We start from the raw sequence: 20,587 nt of genomic DNA, 5'->3' as shown, positions 1-20,587 counted from the left end.
TAGCCATGTTTTGCTCGGGGATCAAATACGTATCTCAGTGGCATACAAATCAATTTCTAACTTTTTATGTAATGTATGTTTTTTTCTGGATTTCTCTCCATTAAAATCAAACTACAATAAAAATTACATACTGTTAATTTCTTTGAAAGATTCAGTCCTATAACTCTCTACAGAGATAGGCTTACACACACACACACACACACACACACACACACACACACACACACACACACACACACACACACACACACACACACACACACACACACACACACACACACACAGGAAACAAAAATAGCGATTCAGTACTTGTGCTGATGAGCTGGATGTCTAGCTTGTCTTCCCCAAGCGAGTTGCGTGCAGTGCAGCTAAAGACAGCGTAGTCCAAAACTGCGCTCACGTTTACCACTCGAACTGTGCTGGTGTGAAAGGAGCCTTCCCTCATTATCATCTCCTCATACCTGTAGCATGAACGTACACACACAAACACAACCAGAGAAACACAATAGAGAAAGACAAATCCTTAGCATACAGACACACATTTTGCATTTTAATGTTACTCAGCTTGACACAAAAAAGTGTTGAACAGGTAAAAAATATCAAAAGCACTAAATCTGGATTTAGCAATGACATATTAAAAAATTGCAAAATAGTGTAGCATATAATATTTGACTTGAAGTTATTTTTATTATACAAATTTAGCACAAGCATAAACAATTAACATATTCAATTCTCCAACCTGGGATTTTCAAAATCCATGAGTACACCACTTTTTTCCCAAGAGAAGTCGACACGAGGAACGCCCTCTGCCTGGCACACAATTTCAGCTGTGCTAGTGCCATCCCCTCTGCTTGCTACCTTTCTCCATTGGGGACCTTTACGAAGCTCTGGTTTAACTATATATGACAAGATGGGCATAGAAGATTATTCTTGCAGATACCACACAGCGAGGAAATGGAAATGTTTTATCGCCTTCTCACAGTGAAAACCGAATACAAAACTCACATTGCACAACCAACCGTATATGTGCACTGGCAGGGGGTTCTATGCCATTATTGGCTAGGCACTCATAACTACCAGCGTGAGCCCGAGTCACATTATAGATGGTCAGAAGGCCTGATTCGTCTTCCTGGGTTTCCTCGCCCATCTCCACCTCCTCCTCTCCCTGTCAAAGATAGAGTGAGGCAGGATAAGAAGACGACAGCCGCTATCCCTCAGCACACATCTGCCTCCCCTACCTGTCTAGATGGATGAGAGCTAGACAGGTAGATTGTGAGGAAGAGCTGAGCTGGAAACCATCAGGGCCTGGGGTCTGGATGGGAAGGGCACTCAATGGAACAAGCTCTGAGAACAGAGAAGAATAATGCCAAAGGCTAGAGAGCCACAGGAAAAGAGAGAAGGAGGGGCCATGCAGGTTGAAAGTGACACGCACACACGACTGCCAGGGGGTGGGTTAAGACTGGTCGGCATCGGTAGATACAGAGACCACGCCACATTGACGAATGTGCCCTTTAGTCACGCAGCAGTAATGAAAGCTATTTTTCTGGATTTGGGCTGAGCGTGGAGCAGGAAGAGGTGGGGTGGAAGGATAGTTAGAGCCAGTGAAATATGGTGCATCTGGGCATTTGCAAAGGCCAGTAAAAAAAATGGCAAGAAAGGAAGCCAGATAAAAGGAAGGTCATTTATTGGATGACTGCTTCTATGTACGTTTTTTTTATATATGTGGCTCTCACCAGCCATTTCCAAGAGAACATGCCAGCTATAATCGGGTTCGTATCTGCCACACATATCAGATCTGCTGTTTCCCCCAGGTTCACGAACACCGGCTCTTTCTCTGCTTTGACACTTGGAGCATCTGAGGGTAAGAAAAAAGGAATAAGGTTACGGCAGGAGCAATGTCAACCAGGGACAAATCATTTGGCAAACCATTAAACAGGCTTGCTGCATTGCTGTAATTACTCTTACACCAGTTTGCCTTTGCAAATATTCATAAACCCATTATAATTGGCCACTGTGCTTTGGATACAATGTCATTAACTTCTTTAGGTGATAACCAAGACCAAGAATTGAAAACACAGGGGTCGCAGAGGAGACCAAGCAAAGTCTCAACTCCACTACTTAACTATCAGGCTTGAGTTCATTCTCTGTATGGTCATTAGTCAAAAAAATAAAACAAGAGAAAAGCATCAGAAAGGAAAAAAAAATCCAAAAATACTAATGAAGTGCACTTACTTAAAACAAGCTCTGTCAACAAGGCAGAAACAGGTAAAGGTCATACACACAAAACAACAATAAAAACTCATTGGAAAGCTGACAGTGAGACAATAAAGAGCATAAAGGCAGTCTGGCTAACATATAAATAGGGAAGTGATTAGCTAAAGGGAAAAGGGGACACAACAAAAATAAAAATAAATCAAATATGGACATGAGTTAAGCAAATGGAATAACTAAATAAGCAAAACAAGAAAGAGAAAGGAAGAAACACAGTAAGAGCATCTGTTCTTCTTATAGATGTGTCTGTAACAGACATCTGGTCATGTGACCTATGAAGGTGTGACAGTGATGAAACAAACAAGAGGAGTAGGGTAACCTGGTGACCCTCCAGTTTGCCATTTTTATACATATACAATCATTCTACATATACGCTATATCTTCTTCCTCACTGCATGACTACACCTCTTTTCTTTGTTCGCCTCTGCCTCACAAGCTTTTCATACATCCCATGGGTGCCGTGTACTTGCAACAATAAAGCCATTAGTGCCTACTTGTCTAAACCTATGTTCACTCTTGAGGAACAGTGATGGGAAACGCTAGCAAGACACAGACCTCTGGGTTTGTGGAATCCACCCATGTTGGTCTCCTAACCAAGAACGACACCAATAAGTGGCTTACACCGCCACACATAAAAGCTACCACAATTCTCCATACATAATGAATATCTACAACTGTCAAGCCCAGTCAGATCAAGATGGCAGAATCCATTAGGCATGTACCATGGGCTTTAGTGAATCAGGCAGACCTACATTTTCCACATTCCTATTATTAAATCATCAGTATCGGGGCAGAGGGCCTAGAGCTTGAGGCTGGGCCTGGGGCAGCAGTGGTGGTGGATGGCCTTGCATGGAGGTCTAATGAATGAGGTACGTTTGGCGGGGAGGAACTAGAAGTCAGAGTTGTTGTCAGCATGTGTGGATGCACACTGTCAAGTTCAAAAGCAGTCATACTGTTCCGATTCAAATTCAATTTACAAAACAGGCAAGAGAAATTCTGCTCATTCTCTATTTAAAGAAGGAAACCTATTCAATAAAGAGTTACCATCTCAATCATTGTTTAAAAATCTCCTTTGCCATTGTAGTTGGCTTCTTGGGGCACTTTCATTAACTTCTATAAAATGTTTGCTCCCTTTCAAAAGGTATAGGAGCAACAGAACAACATCAGAAAGTGTGTGCAAATCTAAAGATTCACACGAGCTCGTCCATTTCCTGTGTGCAGGGTCTTACACTGAACGTCCAGCGTGATGGAGATTTCGTTTGCGCCTTCATCGTTTTCACACTTGACGGCGTAAACTCCGGCATCGTTCCTTGACACATTCCTGATCTCCAGTGAGTGGTCATCTAACCAGTGATAGCGGTAATCTCCCTCTACCAAAACACACACAGACGTAAAAAGCAATGGTAAATTAAGTATTCATTACATGCTCATCAACTGAATGTCCTCTGGCCACTGGTCTCTAAGTGACGTCTAATTATTGATTGGTCTGGCCGGATTCTCACATCAAGCCAACAATAGACTGTGAGAGAGAGACACCTTCTTTTCCACAGCGCTTAAAATGTAATAGGTGGATTTCTGCATTTAAAATAGTCATTTTATAGTGCTGTTGTATAATGGAGCTAACAGAAAAAGAGAGTGGGTGCAGCAGGGCCCTGGTGACACTGGCCAGGAGGAGAAGCCAGGTTTAGAACTGTTGTGTTGTATTCAGGGAGACAGCAATCCTCATTTAGACTGCATACATTAGAGCAGTAATGAGAATCACATTTGGCAGGGTCCCATGCTGGCTAACCTGCCATGTTTTATTCAGACCCTGAATGGCAGAGCTGAGTGCTTACTTGCTGGCTCAGCTCAACTAGGACCTGGTTTATAGAGCCATCACACAACCCTAGATCACCTTTGACCAGCTTCTCCCTGCGGTGCAGCCAAATGCAGGAGACCTCCTCTGGGTTAGCTGAGACCAGCAGTGGGATGACTGCCATGTCATCCTCAAGCACCTGCACCTCTGTTGGTTGGTCTGGGCTGAATTCTGGTGGGTCTGACAGACAAGCAGCACAAAAAAATAAAATAAAATAAAATACAGCTACAGTGAATTGGATTCATACTAAGCAAATAGATCAGTGGCAAGGATATAAAGTCAGTGCCACAGAACCACCAAGAGTGAGCACAAAGACACACAAAACATGTTGGACGTGAAAGCACGAAGAGACACTAATGAGAGTCAAACAAGTAGAAAGTCGACATCCCACCAATAATTCCAGATCTTACTAACTTCACACACTTAGAGGACGGGGGAGTAAGGCAGCACAGGAGGAAGAGGGACAGGCATTAAAACAACGAGTGACAGTACTGTTGTCCAACGGCAGCTCTGCACAAACACACAGTGACATTCCTTCATGCTCATACACAGCACCAAGCTTTGAAACAGTGGCTGGCTGCTGCCTGTGAAATGGCATCAAAGACAAACATGGCCATGCAGCAAAGCAAATGCACAATTAGGACACATTGCCACAGAGCTCAACAGACCCACAACTCACAACAAAGGTTTCCGGTAAACAAAAAAAATTATATTGAACACACATTCTGCAAAGTCACATCAGCAAACTACTTTTTGATCCACGTCATTAATGATCATCATTGTGCATCATTTAAGAATGATGCAACCCAAATCTCTCAGTCAGTGACAGGAAAGAATGAGAAAAAAAAAGAGAGAGAGACGTGAGCAAACAATTCACCTTCTACTTACAAAGCACATTGAGCTTATAGTACATGTTGGTCCCCTCTGCCAAAACATGGCTGTAGGCCTGGCAGATGACCTTCTGGTTGTGATGCTGTGAAGTCAGATTCAGAGACAGAGAACTGTGCACTGAAATGCCACCAAACTCAGCATCCCTGGGTTCCTCCTCGACTCCCTGCAACCTACGACACAATTGCCAACCAGTAAATCCAATTAATAAAGGACTTCAAGTGCACCAAACAGTTATCATTTCTCCTCATTTAATAGGATAAACATCAATCATTCAGACTCATTCTGATAGTGAATTGGGGATCTGATTTTACATAAGAGCTTTTTCTGTTATGTCCCCTTTAGCCTACTGACTAGGCAAACCTTAATGGGCCCAAGATCCAGGAGATGTTTGCCATCGGACTGCTGCTTCCAGCCTGGCACTCCAGGATTAGCGCCTCACCCTGACGAAGTACCTCTTGTTGGGCTGTGATCTTCATACTTACTGGTGTAACTGGAGAACCACAGAGTAAACACGAAAATTCAATTTTGACTCATTGATTATTTCAAGATGAAGGATATAAAATGCAGTAAATCAAATCTGCTGTGAAATTCATTTATCTAATATAATGCTTTTCTCTCAGCTAAGTTAGACTGGGAGAAAGTTCAAGTCTTAAAGCTCCAGTCTTACTCACAGTGAACCCTGAGCTTGGTGTATGCAGAGATGGTTTTCTTTGCTTTATTCGTGGCGTCACAGCGGTAGCTGGCCATGTTGTCACTTGCTGTCAGGACCACGATCAGTTCTCGAGCTACACCCATATCAAACGAGGTCTGCTGCATTGCACCAGTCACTGCCGTTCCATCCTAAATCACAAAGAAAGATTGTAGATCTCTGTGTTTAGGCTCGACAAACACCACGACACAAATATACAGTCAGGCATGCTCTTACGGCAGTGCATTCTCACCTTGAACCAAGCCAAAGTTGCTTTCGGATTTCCCCCAGTGGCGAAACAGACCATATGGACCGTGCTTCCAGAACGTAAGGGGACATCTTCAGGTGGAGCATTGATCCAGACTTTTTGAGGGGGGTCTGTTGATTGTAATTTTTTATGATCAGTTCCTTTGGGGTTTTTTTTTTAAATATGTTAAGTAGACCTGTTTTCCATCTTGTATTAAGGGACTGGTCTCTTTAAAAGAGCTGAAGTTGATATCAATTATACAAATATCAGTTCAAAAATTTCTGCAAAAGACTTTTCCTGGAACTGTGGGGGGGACAGGGTGGCAGTAAACCTCCTGAAATATCATCGGTCCCCACTGGTGCTTTTCTCCAAACTCTGTTATCTAATCAATTGGCAGAAATTGGCTGTTTGTTTTCCCCCTCCTGGGAAAAACAAACAGTTGTCCTCAAATCATTGCAAACACAATAATATAACATTAAATTATACAAGAAAATGCAATGAAAAGACTTTTGCTAATTATAGACACTCAAAAGATTGTGTCCCTCCTTCATTTCCCTCATTGTGGATTGGTCCACTGCCCATCCCTGAAAACCCCAGACACATTAGGCTTCCATATTAGGCTTCCATATTAGTGTCTGCAGAGCAATCTCTTTAAGTGTGTCAGTGGTGGCTGGCCTCCAGTAAGTAGGTACTTTGCAATGGTTAATTTAATACCAAGGATGTGTTGGCTGTTTTTTCAACTGAAAATAAAAAAAAAAAAGACACATTTAATGTATAACTGTAACTACTCTACTTTTTCTTGGGTTTATTACCTTGTGCAGACTGTATATAAAAGATCCATGCTGTCACCCATTGTTCATGGAAGTCCTGTTTTAAAACCTTAGTTTGAGAATTTTGTCTCAAACTAGACATCACAAAGGAGAAACTGGGGACACGGCATGGTTGCAGCGTGTCAATCACAATGTAGCCCCACTCAAAAGCATACTGTATACCACCTTATCCTATATTTTACTTATCTTATAAACATAATGTCAATAAGACTTGGAATGAGAAATTGAGACCATAAATTTATTATAATAATGTTTTTACTGATATAATAGGTGAGCATCAGGATGTTCCATATAAGTTTATTTAACATCTGACTTCTTTTTGCAATTAAACCTGTAAACGATGTCAGTTTTTTCTATCTATAGGATCCATTGGCATATTGTTACCAATAATATACCAATAAGGTATGGCTTTGGAAGCTTACTTGCAATTTAAATATCTCTTTAAATATTTTGCTGTTTAATTTGTTACATATGCTTGATGAGTATTTATGAAACTTCATTAAGTCAAGATGTGGATTTTCATATTAACCTCTAATATATCTTTATATGTTTATGATTAACTTACCCAGTGTAATTAGACCCTAATCACATTCGTGTTTTCTTGCTGCATGTAAAATGGGTGGCATGATTTATCTTATAATGAATTTTGTTGACTTGTATTATTTGGAAATGAAGGAATACTTAATTTATTTTTTTCAAAAATTAATTAACAACTACATATAAAATATTAAGAAGTAAGTATGTTTTTTTCAGGCTTGATAGCATTTTGGTCTTTGACACATCAACAGAAAAACATTAGGGATCCGCTTCTTTGAAAAAAAAAAAAAGACTCATCATATATTTGATTTTGGTTCTGTTAATGAGAGGTTCTTTCTCACATTTGTTAATAACCTGCATCTGTGTGTCCATTTGTATACTAACTAGGTCAGCTAAAGCAGCACAGACAAGAAAAAAACCCTTCTGATTATATTTTCAGTGCAACAAAACATCAAGTAAGCGGAGAGACACCGCACCTAGTGCTCCGATTACCACTGGGACCACCGTCACCTTCACCCTCCACATCTTCTCGAGCTCTTCTTTGAGCCCTTGGTATTTCTCGATCTTCTCGTGTTCCTTCTTCCTGATGTTGCTGTCATTCAGAACCGCTACATCGATCACTACGGCCGTCTTCTGATGTTTGTCTACCACCACTATGTCCGGTTGGTTAGCCACCACCATTTTGTCCGTCTGTATCTGGAAGTCCCACAGGATCCTAGCTTGGTCATTCTCCAATACCCTTGGGGGCGTCTCCCATTTTGACCTCGGGACTTCCAGGTTATACTCGGCACAGATGTTCCTGTACACTATGCCGGCCACTTGGTTATGGCGTTCCATGTATGTCCTGCCTGCTAGCATCTTACACCCTGCTGTTATGTGCTGGATTGTCTCTGGAGCATCTTTACACAGCCTGCACCTGGGGTCCTGCCTGGTGTGATAGACCCCAGCCTCTATGGATCTTGTGCTTAGTGCTTGTTCCTGTGCTGCCATGATTAGTGCTTCCGTGCTGTCTTTCAGTCCAGCTTTGTCCAGCCACTGGTAGGATTTCTGGATATCAGCCACCTCCTCTATCTGCCGGTGGTACATACCGTGCAGGGGTCTGTCCTTCCATGATGGTTCCTCGCCTTCCTCTATTTTCTTGGGTTTCTGCTGCCTGAGGTATTCATTGAGCACGCTGTCAGTTGGGGCCATCTTTGTGATGTATTCGTGGATGTTCCTTGTCTCATCCTGGACTGTGGCCTCACAGCCTCACCCCTGGACTTGGGGTGAAACCCTCCATGCATGGTAAGGAGCTTTCTTGTCTTGATGTCAGTGGCTTCCATCTCCTCCTTTGGCCAGCCTATTACCCCAGCCGGGTACCTGATCATGGGCAGGGCGTGGGTGTTGATAGCCCGGATCTTGTTCTTACCGTTCAGCTGACTCCTCAGGACTTGCCTGACCCTCTGCAGGTACTTGGTGGTTGCAGCTTTCCTAGCGGCCTCTTCATGGTTCCCATTCGCCTGCGGGATCCCCAGGTACTTGTAACTGTCCTCTATGTCTGCAATGTTGCCTTCTGGTAGTTTGATCCCCTCCGTTCTGACTACCTTCCCTCTCTTTGTTACTATCCAACTACACTTCTCCAGCCCGAACGACATTCCGATGTCATTGCTGTATATCCTGGTGGTGTGGATCAGTGAATCAATGTCTCGTTCACTCTTGGCATACAGCTTGATGTCATCCATGTACAGGAGGTGGCTGACAACTGCTCCATTCCGTAGTCGGTATCCTTAGCCAGTCTTGTCAATTATCTCACTGAGGGGGTTAAGGCCTATGCAGAACAGCAGTGGGGACAGAGCATCTCCTTGGTAGATCCCGCACTTGATGGTGACTTGCGCTATGGGCTTGGAGTTGGCCTCTAGTGTTGTCCGCCACATCCCCATTGAGTTCCTGATGAAGGTTCTCAGGGTCCCATTGATCTCGTACAATTCTAGGCATTCCAGGATCCAGGTGTGGGGCATTGAGTCATAGGCCTTCTTGTAATCAATCCAGGCAGTGCACAGGTTGGTCAGTCTGGTCCTGCAGTCTCGGCTGACTGCTTGGTCTGCCAGTAGCAAGTGTTTTGCGCCTCTGGTATTCTTGCCCATCCCTTTCTGTGCCCCGCTTATGTATTGACCCATGTGCCTGTTCATCTTAGCCGCTATGATGCCTGACAGGCGCTTCCATGTGGTGCTGAGGCAGGTTATTGGTCGGTAGTTGGAGGGGACCGGTCTCTTCTGGGGGTCCTTGAGGATCAGGACTATCCGGCCTTCGGTTAGCCATTCTGGGTGTCTCTCGTTAACTAGCAGCTGGTTCATTTGTGCTGCCAGGCGCTCGTGGAGTGCAGTCAGCTTCTTCAGCCAGTAGGCGTGAACCATGTCAGGACCTGGTGCTGTCCAACTCTTCATACTGGAGACCCTTTCTTGGATATCTGCCACTGTGATGGTTACTGGAGGTCGCTGTGGTCTGCCCTCAGATCCACTAGCCACTGAGTATTGCCGCTATGGGTTGCCGTTATGGGTTGCGTCCTTCTCCCGTATGCTCTTCCAGTATTGTTCTGCCTCCAGCCTTGGTGGTGCTGTTCTCATATTGTTCCCCTGCCACTGAAAAGTACACCTTGGCTGGTTCTGTGGAGAACAGCTGGTTTATTCTCTTGCCTTCTATCTCTCTGGTGTACCTCCTCAAGCGGCTGGCCAAGGCTGTGAGTCATTGCTTGGCAGTTTCCAAGGCCTCAGGTATGGACAGCTTCCTGTACTTCTTAGGCACCTTCCTCATCGCGCCTTTCTGCAACTCCGATAGTTGGCTAACCTCCCTCTGTGCTACCTTGATCTTAGCCTCTAGCCTCCTTCTCCATGGAGGGTACTGCCCCTTGTGGCTGTTCAACTTGTAGCCAAGCATCTCACTGATCACTGCTGCCGTATTGTAGATCAACTTGTTAGTCGGTAATCGTGGCTGTAGGTATCGTCCGTAATGCTGCATTAACATCATCTAGCAGACCTTCTGAGGTCTTGGCCTGTCTTGGCCTTCTTGGCCTGTCGATACCTGTCAGCTGTCAGCCAGTCCCACAGGCTAACCAAGCCCGATAGGACTCCTTCTTCAGCCTGGTGGCTCCCTTCACCTCTGGTGTCCACCATTTGGTTCGGGGATTACCACCACTGCAGGCACCAACCACCTTGCGGCTGCAATGGAGATGCTGAACATGGTCCATTCGGACTCGGAATGCTGTTGAAGCTCTGCCGGAGGTGTGCGTTGAAGATTTCGCAGACTGGGGCCTCTGCTAGCTGTTCCCAGCACACCCTCACTACATGTTTAGGTGCACAATGCTATTGTGAAAATTGTTTTGTTTACTGGACTGTACAGTTTCATTAACCCTTCAGAACAATGCTGGAATCAAAGTTTTATTCTCCATGAAGTTTTCTTGTGGCAATTATGTACACTAATATCAAAGGAATTCAAGAAACCACGCTTACTTAGAAAACTTAAAGTCACTTACAGTAGACACTGAGTTCATCGCTCTGGGTTTTGGAGAAATGTGTTCCCTTGTTAAAAGCCTCACAGGTGAGCTTCATCCCGTGCTCCTCCCTGGAGACCCGGTGGGTCATGTTGGACATGATTGTCATCCCACCGTTGTCTCCCTGCAGACACAAAGAACATCTGACAGTTTTGGGGGACAGACAGTCTTGGTCTGGCATCCTTACTTAGTTGTATGTGTGTGTGTGTGTGTGTGTGTGTGTGTGTGTGTGTGCGTGCGTGTGTGCGTGTGTGTGTGGGGGGGGGGGGGGGGGGGGGGGGTCTGTGAGAAAAACAACCCTCGCTGGTTTGTCTTGGCGAATACAGATGGCAAATTAGCCACTGTAATAACTGATGTTGTGCATGGTCTGTGATAAATAAGTATATTCATCTGACTCTCCGGCTTTGCACACTGTTATAAATTGAGGCAAGTGTCATTTTGCACCTGCCTGATAGTGGTCATGCCTTTGCAGCACATCTGGTTATTAAAGCTATTATTGTGGTAATTACTGTAAAAGCCACAGTCAGAAAGACTAACAAAGACACTGGACAGGAGCGTCAGTCTTCATTCGCCTCACACTGTGTCGCATGCATTAAAGCTCGCATACGGCACAGTGAATGCCTTGTGTAAGATCAAATGAAAATGCTGCTACCAGATGAATAAAGAGCTTGTTTAATAATACTCATCTTCTGTGTCAGCTTTTATTCACTTTGATCTTATTAGCATACACAAAAGAGGAGAAGAACAGCAGAATACTCTTTTTGGAATCGGATGATTCATTTGCAAAGCTGCAGCAGGCCTATCCAGAGACAGCTCATGGTCATACTGTTTTCTTTCATCTATAACGGTTCACATGAGGTCACATTGCATTATTGAGGATTCTTTTAATGCAATAGGAGGCATTTTTATAGTTTTTTGTTGATACCCTGAAGGCAAGCTTGACTGAAAGGAAATGTTTTTGTACATTAGCTTCCATGCCTTTTGCCTATCTATTCATAAAAATAAATATATATATATATATATATATATATATATATATATATATATATATATATATATATATATATATATATATATATATATATATAAACACAACCTTTTTCAGTATTCTGTGTAAATCGACCAGGATGTTAACTAGTCATAGGACTGCATGGATGAATTTCAGCGTTGTGCAAATTGCGTCCCGTGTAGTCCCACCTCCTCCATAGCAACAGAAGTGTTGTTGAGCTCCTTGTAGCCCAGCCACCAGCGGATGTCGACGGGGGGATTGCTGGAGGTGGTGTAGCAGCTGAGATTCAACTCTTGCCCCTCAATTGCTGTTAACGAACCCGACAGCGTCAGCTCAGCAGGCTCAACTGATGTACACGCACACATGCATGGGAAAACATACAAAGACAAGTCAGTGAAAATATCATCCCGTGAATAGTACATTCAACAGCTACATATTCTGATCACAGAGCCAGCGCAACTATTTTTGGATGTGAAACACAGAGCTGTATCAAGGGTGAGAGGGAAAAAAATCACTTTGAGTGGCAACTTGTTTTCTCTGGGGGTTTTCATTGTGGTTTCTAAAGTCTGCTTCGTTTTAACCAGAGGGGTAGACAGGGTACAATAGCTGCAGGCAAAGTGATGCAGTCGTATAAAGCCTTCCGGGGAATACAAAGCCTTGGGACCAAGCTGGCAGGCTTCTAGTAGGAGGGGTCATGCATGTAAATCTTTTGTGTTTTTATGTCTGTTCCACATGTGACACTGTGTGGAATGCATCTGCCTAATCCACACACACACACACACACACACACACACACCGACCGCTGAAATTCTTGCAGGTGCTGTATGGTGAAGGAGGCATATTCATATTTCACCAGTGAGTCTTGCTCCGTGCCCTCCAGCTTCTGCCAGCGCCTAGAGCATTGTCAGGCAGTCAGCGGTTCATTTTCACCATCTCTGAATGGATGACTGGGAGGCATGGCACCACAGCCTGCTGGGGGTTTTGGTAAATGGAGGCGCGCTGGTGCAATTTAAACCACATTTACATAGCACGAGAAAGCGGAAGGGCCGCTCCTAATCATATTTACATAAAATCGGCGCATCAATCAGACAGCATTTAAAGCTCTCCACATTGTGTGGCTCTGTAGTGAAAATCAGGCTATTGTTAGACTCAATGCACCAAGGCTGATAAATATTAATTTCGTATTTGTTCTATTGTTGCTGAAACAAACATTTTATATTCAGAGAGAAAAGTATAATCTCTTAACTATGGGCGTTACTGTTTCAAAGTGTCGCCGTTAGTGCCTCAGGACTGCGCGTTGAAGCAATTCAGCTAAATTTATGTAACAGCTACGAAAGAGCATACAGTGGTACTAATCTGGAGGCAATTGGAATTATGGGCTGCAGCCATAGAAACCATTAGTTTCATTAATGATATTAACTTTACAATATTTACTGGGACAGCAAAAAGATTGGGCTTGGAGGAAAGATGTATTATACTCCTCTGCAATGCGTCCATATTATTAATAACCTGCAATCACTCAGTCCTGTCTGGGCTTTGTTTTTTACCAGAGTGTGCATGTGTGTTCCAGCACTGCGCAGTGTATTAAAAGTTATTTTCACTCACAGAGAACTGTTATTTTGCGGCTGACAGAAAGAGGAGATCGGGACACCAGATTGGAGCTTTCACAGCACAGCTCTGCCTGGTTGTCAGCGGGGGTGATCTTCAGTTTGAGTATGCTGCTGGACTTCTGAGCAACAACGTCCTCCTCCCAAGTCATAGACAGAACTTCTCCGTTCTGACAGACGGATGAACACATGAAACTCAAAAAGGCAACAGAATGTTTGAGTAGTTGCAAGCTCCCATATGGCGCAGGCAGCGAAGAACAGAAGCTACAAAGAATGGGATACTTATGCTGCGAGTTTTTTAACAGGAATGGCTCATTTTGCCAGCGTGACAGTGTGTTACAAAGCTTCCTTAACAGATGGCGCAGGAGATTTACCTTGGTCCAGTGGAGAGTGGCAAGGGGGTTTCCACCATATGACACACACTCCAACACAAGCGTTCTCTCTGCTTTGACTTCATTCCTCTCCAGACCCAGAATAACTGGAGGCTGAGGTGCGACTGTCAAGAAAGGGGGATGGGGGTGGGGGGTGACAAGAAGAAATGGCACAGAGGATGAGCACGAGAAAAAGAGGAAGAGGTGAGAGAAGAAAAGAGGTGTAGTAACTCAGAGAAACAGAACCATGGTGTGGCCAATAGGACAGTATTAAAAAAAAAAGAAAAAGAGAAGAAAAAAAAAAGAAACTGCAGTGCGATGAGGAGACTCTTGGCAATTGAACAGGAAGCATCCCTATTTGTTGAGACGGGGCCAATAAATTGGTCATTCAGCATGACTGTGGGATAAGAGGTCCGGATCTGATGAAAGCATTAAGTATTAAGGGAGCAGTGAGCTGGATCCAGTCCATAAAGCAAAATAACAGATGTTCAAACAGTAATAAGGCAACGTGAAATATGAATAAATTACAGCCTCCTCGAATAAAATATATGCAGTAAAATAAATTAGAAGAGGATGGGCCTTTGTTATTGCTGCAATCAGTTTCAGAGAGCAGACTGCAGACCCTGGGCCAGCATGACAAATTGCCACCTTGCTAACAATCTAGCTGGCTGAAAATGGCCACCGCGCTGGCTTTGATGGGCTAGCATACTGAGTAAGACTGCGGCGGTGGTCCCAAGTTCTGCAACACTAGCACTTTAGCAGAGAGCCCATACTGCTTAATGCAGAGAAGAGAGACAGGGAGGAAGGGAGGAGCACTCGCAGTTACTGGTGAATGATAAAACAGCAACTATTGTGTCTCGTGTGTTTCAGTTTTCAGTTTTATTTGTCATATGCAAGTTAGCACAGGGTCAACATCGCAATGAAATGTATTTGACGAGCAGAAGGAAAGCATAGGGACAGCATTAAGGTGTGTAGTCAGCCTGTGGATAATACCGCAGCTGAGCAGGAGGGAACACTCACTGCTGAAAGTATCAGCAGCCCTCCTCCACTTTAATCAACAGCATGATTTAGTCCCGGGACAAGCAGGTGGGTACACTCTAAGGCCTCAACAATCCATTACTTCAGCTGATCAACAGGGTAGAAAACACCAAACCCACACTGTAGTAAACAACAGTGGCAGTAGAGCACTGGTTGTTTATTCAGCAACAACAGCTTTCATTGTTTCTTTGCCAAACGCAATGGCAAAGACATCCCGCGTGTCAGCTAACCTTCATGTGCAGCAATGGATTTATTATATTATGTTGCGTGGTTTTTATAAAAACATGAAAGAAAAGGCAACAGAAACTGGCTTAGTTTCCTTCCTCGGTGGATTCTAAATTTAATTTGAGCTGATGAGCACAAAAGTTGCTGGGCTAGTTTTGTAAGATTTATTATTATTAAATGTGGTGTCCTGAGCTTTCCATATTAGAAATATATTATTGTTAAAAAAAATTCTCTAGCACAATTCTTGCTCGTGTAATTCATCTAATAATTAGTTTATGTGCCTTGGTTAACGCTGGGGCAATAACCAAGCATGTAAATAATTCCAGATTATTAAACACATCCAAACCCACAGAAATTTAATTGCAGGCTGCTTTATTAGCCACAGCCAAAACTGTAGAAAACAACTGCTTACTGCTTTGGTCACATCAACCTCTTCCCTCTGTCCAGCACAGGCTGCCTTGAGAGTTGGATGTTCACAAGTTTGCCCCAGCTGAATGTTGTTTTGAAGTAGGTGTGACTTTGCCTTCAGCTTAAATGTTTTTCCTTGCGCCACTAACACAGACTGAGTGCACAATGCCGGATACCCAAGGGCCCCCCTCGGGTTCTGTTCCTGTGTGGTAGAGTGTGTGTGTGTGTGTTTTATATAAAATTAGGGTGTTGGCCATCAGTTTAAAGACAGGTTGAGACACTCACAGTACACATTCATAGCCATTGTGGTCTCCACAGGCTTGAGGAGGGTGGGGTTCATGGCGTGACAGGCCAACTCCCTCCCATTGTCAGAACTCAGAGCAGTGACCCTTTAAGAGGTAACAGAAGGACAGAAGAAATGACAATAACAAACTATTACTGAAAGATATAAAGCTGTAAAAAAAAATCCCATCATCCCAAAAGATATTCAAATGCGTTTCATAAAAAAAAAAATTGACACATCGATGTAAATACAGTCCAGTGTAAGGTCACAATCAAATGCCTTTTCAAGGGTTGCACGGATTTGGGGATGTTTTTAGGCTTTAGGAAGTCTGGTGAGATAAACAAAGTGACAAGTATCATGTAATATATTTATCCATGAGGAATGAGTTAGACACATGACGTGTATCTGACTCAGAGTCAGGAGACCAGGTTTTAGGGAAGGTGGAAATGACAAACAGCACTGAAGGTAAATATAGTTCAATATACACTCACAGGTCACTTTTTTTTTTAGGTACAGCTGTGCAGCTGCTTGCTAATGCAAATGTCTAACCAGCCAATCACGTGGCAGCAACTCATTGCATTTAGTCATGTAGCCATGGCCCAGATGAAATGCTGAAGTTCAAAACAAGCATCAGAATGGGGATGAAAGTTCATTTAAGTGAATGTGGCATGTTTGTTGGTGCCAGATGGGCTGGTTTGAGTATTTCAGAAACTGCTTATCTGCTGGGATTTTCCCCACACAGCCATCTCTAGGGTTTCCAGAGAATGTCCAAAAACGAGACAATATCCAGCGAGGCGGCAATTCTCTGAGTGAAAATGTCTTGTTGATGTCAGAGGTCAGAGAATGGCCAGACTGCTTCAAGCTGCTAGGAAGGCAACAGTAGCTCAAAAAAATCCATTGTTACAACCAAGCAATGCGGAAGAGCATCTCTTAACATGCAACACTTCACAAAGGCTCAACAGAATTGCAAAAGAGAGAATTTAGATCTGATGAGTCTCAATTTCTGCTGTGACACTCAGATGTTAGGGCCAGAATTTTGTGGAAAAAGCATAAAAGCATGAATCCATGCTGCCTTGTAGCAACAGCTCAGGCGGGGATATTTTCTTGGCAGAATTTGGATTCTTTAATACCAACTAAACATTGTTTAAACAACATCGCCTTTCTCAGTTTTGTTGCATGTCCATCCTTTTATGACCACAGTGTACCCATCTTCTGATGGCTGCTACCAGCAGGATATTCTCAAATAATCTTAAATTGGATTCTTGAGCATTGGACAGTGAGTTCAGTGCACTCAAATGGCCTCCACAGTCATCAGATTTCAATCAGATGGAGCACCTTTGGCATATGTGGAACATCCAGATCAGACAACAAATCTGCAGCAACTGTGATGCTATCACGCCACTATGGACCAAAATCTCAGAGGAAGGTTTCTAGCACCTTGTGGCATCTGTACCACAAAGTTATGAGGGGAAAAATGGATCCAACCCATTACACCCAACAAAGATGGGTGTAAATAAAAGCATAAACTAATTTGCTATTTACATCAATGCATCAATATTGTTTCGCAACTTCTCCCGCTTAATTTTGAGGTATATTTACACTCGTTGCAATCTACGATATCTCAGAATGATTGCTGACTTGCAATGATGTTTGCAGGGCAAACACTGATGATAATGATGTAGGCAGAAACACGAACACAGCAATATAAAACCTCCCTTCTCACCTTTAATTCAGCAGTACCTGTCTCATAATTTCTGGTGAGTAAAGCTCAGTATCCTCTCTATCCTTTAGCATAAGTTGAAGACTTTACAACCCTCACTAATGACACATTTTAGCGAGGCACAATTCTCTTCACAAACTCACACAATTTCAGAAGAGAATCAAAGTAGAAAACACTTTTGCAAAGATTTTTTCACCGAGTGACAAATCTGTTACATACGCGTACAAATTGCTCACTGAGCAGCTGGTTTAGCTTTCTTTTTTCTTTCCGTATAATTTGATTTTAATAGTTGCAATGATAAAGTGCCTGTCTTTGTCTGTGAGTGTACTGTGAACACCAGTAAAAGCATAAATCTTAGAAGTCATGAGGTGAATAATGGGGTAGGAAAAACACAGAGTTCTGGCAGAAATGTGTTGTTATTTTTCTCTAGTCTTCGAGTTTTGTGGAAAAAAAGGATAATTTTAACAGTTATTTGCAAAATAAGATAACCAGTATCTGTAACTGGTTAAATGATAAATGTAGTGGAATATTAGAAGTGTTAAATAAAACAAAAAAACAGATGGTTTTAGCTAATATGTAAGTACCCCAACTCTGTTTTACGCTGTGTGTGTTGTCAGGAGCCATGGGAATAAAAGCAAGGCACTTTGCAATGTACTTAGAAACAGTGAATTTATTCTGAGTCTAGTTTACTCTCTCTGTTTACATCTTCTATATCAAACTACAGTTCAGTGACAACTGTAACCATCACATATCGCCCACTGCTGTGTATGCTCAGCGTGAATATGTGGAAGAAGCATCAATATTGCTTAAGACCTCGGCTTCTCTGCTTGAGAGTTAAACAACATCGCAGCTCCTCAGTACCAATGTTATCTGAAGATATGACAAGAGGTTATTATCTTTGACATAGAGGAGATATGCAGGATTAAAGTAATCTATGGCCCCGCTTAATGTATGGGCACCAGGCGAACCAGCAAGGATTGGATTTGTCTCGCTGCTGGAATGTAATTTTGTGCATTTGACAGAAGCTAATTCAACTCCACAGTGCCAAGAAGCAGTTTGTGTGTGTGCAGAAATTCATTGTACTCACTAAGACAGAAGGTGAGAATAAGAGCACGGTGAAAACAAGGGAAACAAGAAACATAGACAGACTTGGGGAGATTGAGCAGGTTGGTGAGGAGAATGAGTCTGGCAGGCAGCTGAACACATACGTTACTTCAGCATGCGCGTTCAGAAGCTTATCCTTTGAGCCAGAAGTGGAGAAAGACTCTGCACCTGTCAGCTCAACTCCATCTAAAAGACACAATGGGGGGAAGGCGCACAAAAAAAAGAAGAATACTGTGTGTAAATTTGTTCATGCGAAACACAAACACCAGTGTTATTCTCATGCAGAATTGCAAATACTGGACTATGGTGCATATGTGTGCGCGACTGTCGTGCAGAAATCATGCGTACGTGGTCTAAAAATATGAAACTATGAAATTATATGTTAGACCTACAGCACAACCCCGCAGACAAATTCACACCGCTGGAACAAAGGGAACATCTCTCGCTCGGTTTCAGCACGATACAGCGTAATAGGTGTGACAGAAGAAGAAGAGGTAAAAACAAAGCGATGGCAATATTGTAGATGCTTTTGTAAACAACAAGGAACCTGCAATAAATTGACTCTACATGAAACTGTGAAACAAACATCTGGAAATTCAAATGTTCAGGCTATTTCCTCCCACACAGAGTCTCCTCCTTTCAACTCTGCAATTTAAAAAAAACCAAAACAAAACTAAGAAACAAGAAGCCTTTAGTGGACTCGAATTTTATTCTGTGTTTTCTTGTTAAAATATTCAGGTTGAGGCCTATACGCATGGCAGACTGTAGAATATCAAAAAGGCGGCTGGCCCTTCCTTCCAGCTTGTCAGCCTGACCATCAAGATAAAAATCTAATGGAGCACAAAGCATGACTCACCTTTATAAAGTGTGATTTCTGCCAAAGGCTTTGCATCAGGGGCAACGCAGGTGACGGTGTACTTCTTCCCGGCTTCCCAAGGTGTTGACATGTCCATGTCAAAGTACGGCTTGGACGGAGGGACTGAAAGAGAGAAAACAGCTCAAGTTTCCAACTTAACATCAGCACCTAAAAAACTATAGATTACACTGATTTCTAGCCATTGCTCTAAGCTTTATGCAGTGATATGATAATAGGATTGTAATATCTGGGACTGACTGGAGTGTCACACTGTCAGTTTTTGAATGATTTAGGTTTGATGTTTGGTTGCGTTTCAATACAAATTGTGGACAAGAAGAGAATATAAAGATGAAACGGTGATGAAACCAATCCAGTGCTAATCTATCATAGCAAACACCAAACACTTCTCTACTCAGATCACCCCCAAGCTAAATATGTGCTTTCTGGACTGATCAAAGCAGTCTTCACTTCTCCACTGTTCTCTACAATCCTTTTATCTGACCATAAATAGAGATTCCAGGAAAAGAAAAGGGAAAAAACACATAGCTTTTAACACAAGGGACCGAAAAAAATTTGGGCAGTAAATTGAGAAATCTGTCACCAACTAATTATGAAAGAGATTCTTTGCAGATCTGTTAGCCCCTCCTTACCAAGAGCATCAGTTAAATTAAGCACGCACTAGCCTACAGATAACTGGCCATGTATTGTGCTGGCTTTTAGTGTGTGGGTGAGCTTGTAGAATTAGAAACTATGGTTACTGTGAAGGTTGTTTTCTTTCATCAGAGATCAAGTGCAAAGGCTGCCTGAGTTAACAGACAGAATAGAGAGTTGGTAAGTACAGGAAGGAGATGTGTGCGTGTAAAGGGAGATGAAAGACTGGCAGAGGAGAAAAGAGATACTGCAAGAATGAAATGTGACTATAAGACGGGCTGTGGAGGATTAGGCGGAGCAGGGAGATAGCTGCCGCTCAGTCCGGAGATAAACCCCGCTGCCAATGTATGGCTCAACAGCTGGACCACAAGTAACCAAACCAGCCAGCCATTCAACATCTACCTCTACGTCCAGTTGACTCGTGGCCACTAGGAGGAGCTGTTGCTGTGTGCAGAGTCACCTCTTTGCTC

The 20,587-nt window shown here is 43.1% G+C and overlaps 1 protein-coding gene across 7 annotated transcripts in view; it reads right to left on the bottom strand.

The window, feature by feature from the left end:
• nphs1 (NPHS1 adhesion molecule, nephrin) overlaps positions 1-20,587 on the bottom strand; it is a 48,507-nt gene that overhangs the window by 7,154 nt on the left and 20,766 nt on the right. For 6 of the 7 annotated variants that reach the window (XM_004541548.2, XM_004541549.2, XM_076889921.1 and 3 more), the window contains 17 exons: positions 19,467-19,589; positions 18,715-18,796; positions 15,789-15,892; positions 13,836-13,957; positions 13,460-13,631; positions 12,043-12,200; positions 10,828-10,969; positions 5,959-6,083; positions 5,689-5,857; positions 5,378-5,507; positions 5,015-5,187; positions 4,166-4,306; positions 3,501-3,641; positions 1,734-1,855; positions 1,006-1,165; positions 740-896; positions 310-461 (listed from right to left, as the gene is read on the bottom strand). In XM_004541548.2, the coding sequence (XP_004541605.2) occupies positions 310-461; positions 740-896; positions 1,006-1,165; positions 1,734-1,855; positions 3,501-3,641; positions 4,166-4,306; positions 5,015-5,187; positions 5,378-5,507; positions 5,689-5,857; positions 5,959-6,083; positions 10,828-10,969; positions 12,043-12,200; positions 13,460-13,631; positions 13,836-13,957; positions 15,789-15,892; positions 18,715-18,796; positions 19,467-19,589 (2,373 nt within the window). The remainder of the gene's footprint in view (positions 1-309; positions 462-739; positions 897-1,005; positions 1,166-1,733; positions 1,856-3,500; positions 3,642-4,165; positions 4,307-5,014; positions 5,188-5,377; positions 5,508-5,688; positions 5,858-5,958; positions 6,084-10,827; positions 10,970-12,042; positions 12,201-13,459; positions 13,632-13,835; positions 13,958-15,788; positions 15,893-18,714; positions 18,797-19,466; positions 19,590-20,587) is intronic. The other variant, XM_014412032.2, reaches the window with a different exon arrangement.

This window comes from Maylandia zebra, linkage group LG11 (assembly GCF_041146795.1).
Source record: "Maylandia zebra isolate NMK-2024a linkage group LG11, Mzebra_GT3a, whole genome shotgun sequence".
Classification (NCBI taxonomy): Eukaryota; Metazoa; Chordata; class Actinopteri; order Cichliformes; family Cichlidae; genus Maylandia; species Maylandia zebra.
The sequence above is the reverse complement of the archived record's forward strand: the minus strand, read 5'-3'. Positions and strand labels throughout refer to the sequence as shown.